General features: G+C 31.2%; 1 protein-coding gene across 1 annotated transcript; it reads left to right on the plus strand.

Moving 5' to 3' along the window:
- The first annotated feature begins 504 nt into the window (after positions 1 to 504).
- LOC136081281 (general transcription factor II-I repeat domain-containing protein 2-like) lies at positions 505 to 1,310 on the plus strand. The gene is made up of 2 exons (XM_065798585.1): positions 505 to 624; positions 675 to 1,310. The coding sequence occupies exons 1-2, from the start codon at positions 505 to 507 to the stop codon at positions 1,308 to 1,310; spliced, it is 756 nt and encodes a 251-aa protein (XP_065654657.1).
- Positions 1,311 to 2,081: the final 771 nt, after the last annotated feature.

Below are 2,081 nucleotides of genomic sequence, written 5' to 3' on the forward strand. Positions count from 1 at the left end.
GTTCGAAAACATTTGTCCTGAAAAATTGAAAATTTTAAATAATATCTTCCTATCAAGACAAACAATTACACAAAGAATATGTGATATTGCTGATGATCTGAGTTTGTCATTGACTGATAAATAAAAGCATTTCAGTATAATTCAATAGCTATTGATGAATCAACTGATATATCACAAACTGCTCAATTAGCTATTTTTATTCGTGGTATTGATAATGATTTTCTTGTTACTGAAGAGCTACTTGACATCTACCCTATGCAAGGCAGAACAACAGGAGAAGACATTTTTCTTGCCATGAAGAAAGTTTTTAAAAAGTTCAACTTGACTTACAACAGATTAATTTCAATAACATCAGATGGTGGCAGCTCAATGATGGGGAAAAAAATGGGTGTTGTTTCCAGACTGGAAAATGATATGGCAGAAAACAACTTGTCTTTAATTAAGCTGCATTGTATTATTCATCAGCAAAGTTTAACAGCAAAGACTATGGATGTGTAAAATGTAATGTCTGTAGTAGTTAAAGCAATAAACAGCATTAAGTCCAGTGCATTACGAAGTAGGCAATTTGAGGCTTTTCTTGCTGAAAATGACTCTGAATATGGTGGTCTGCTTTATTATAATGAGGTGAGATGGCTTTCTAGAGGTAATATGCTGAAAAGATCTTATGATTTAAGACAAAATATGTTGGATGTTTTCAAAATTATCAAAAAGATTATCCACCAGAGCTAGAAGAAAAAGAGTTTATTGAAAAATTTGCATTTCTAGTAGACTTGACCCAACATTACAATATACTTAACAAAGAACTCCAAGGAAAAGATCATTTAATTGGAAAAATGTACAACATTCTAGCTTTTCAGTTGAAATTAACTTTGTGGGAGCAGCAGTTAAGAACGGGAAAATTCACTCATTTTCCAACTTTCGGTGAGCTGAATCCTGGAAACACAGCAAAATTTGTTACCTGTATTGCTGAATTGAAAACAAGATTTTTAAAGAGGTTTGCAGATGTTAAGAATCATGCAGACAAAATCCAATTGTTCACAGTGCCATTCTCTGCTGATATGGAGACTGTACCAGATAAATTCCAAATGGAGTTAATTGATCTTCAATGCAGCGATGCTTTGAGAGAAGCATATAATAAACAAAATTTATTGTTATTTTACAAAAATCTTGACCAAAATAAGTACACCAACTTAGTCAACAATGCAAAAATGATGGGTGTCTTGTTTGGTAGCACATATTTGTGTGAAAGTGTTTTTTCTCGTATGAAATTTGCAAAATCAAAAAAAAAGATCTGTACTGATAGATACTAACTTGCAGAATACATTAAGAATCGCAACCAGTCAGTTGCCTATTGACATTAAAAATATTCTGAAAAAAAGGCAGGTTCGTGATTACCAATAAACTATAATTTGTATTATACCTAATAGCCTTGTGACCAGCATATGTTGTTAGCTAGTAAATATGTGTGTTTGAGTGTTATTCCTTTGCAAATCAATATTTTTAAATAAAATATTAAAAAAAAAATATATTATTAAAAATCTCCGGCCCCATTTAACAGTTGAAAAGCTAACTTTGGCTCTTATCAAAAAAGTTGTGGCCACCCCTGTTTTAAGTCGTTTTGCTGATATTAACATCTTATTGTGCCACGATGATGGCACAATAAGAAGAAATAAATGTGTAGAAGTTTGTATCCCGTCTTATATAAAAATCAATAAAAGCATTGTATTGCTCTGAGGTAAGTCACTTTACGTTTTCTTCAAAAATAGTTATCTTATTTTAATACAATAAGTTAATCTGTGTTAATTGTGTGAGCAACTTTAATCGAGATATAAAAAACTGTAGGGATTAAGGATATGATGAAGCCATTTTGGTCTGTGAGTATTTAAATGGTCTTTCTGCTCAGATTCTAATTATAAATTCAAAAGCTCTGTATACACATTGCCATACCCATCGACTGAACTTGTTTGTGAATCGTGTAATGTCCAATTAATCTTAGAAGTTTTTTCTAATTATTCAGAAAATAAATTTAAAAAAAGGTTTTTAAAAAAAATATTTTAGAGCTTGAACCTCAAACGCACAAG

The sequence above is a fragment of the Hydra vulgaris genome, chromosome 06, assembly GCF_038396675.1.
Source record: "Hydra vulgaris chromosome 06, alternate assembly HydraT2T_AEP".
Lineage (NCBI taxonomy): Eukaryota > Metazoa > Cnidaria > Hydrozoa > Anthoathecata > Hydridae > Hydra > Hydra vulgaris.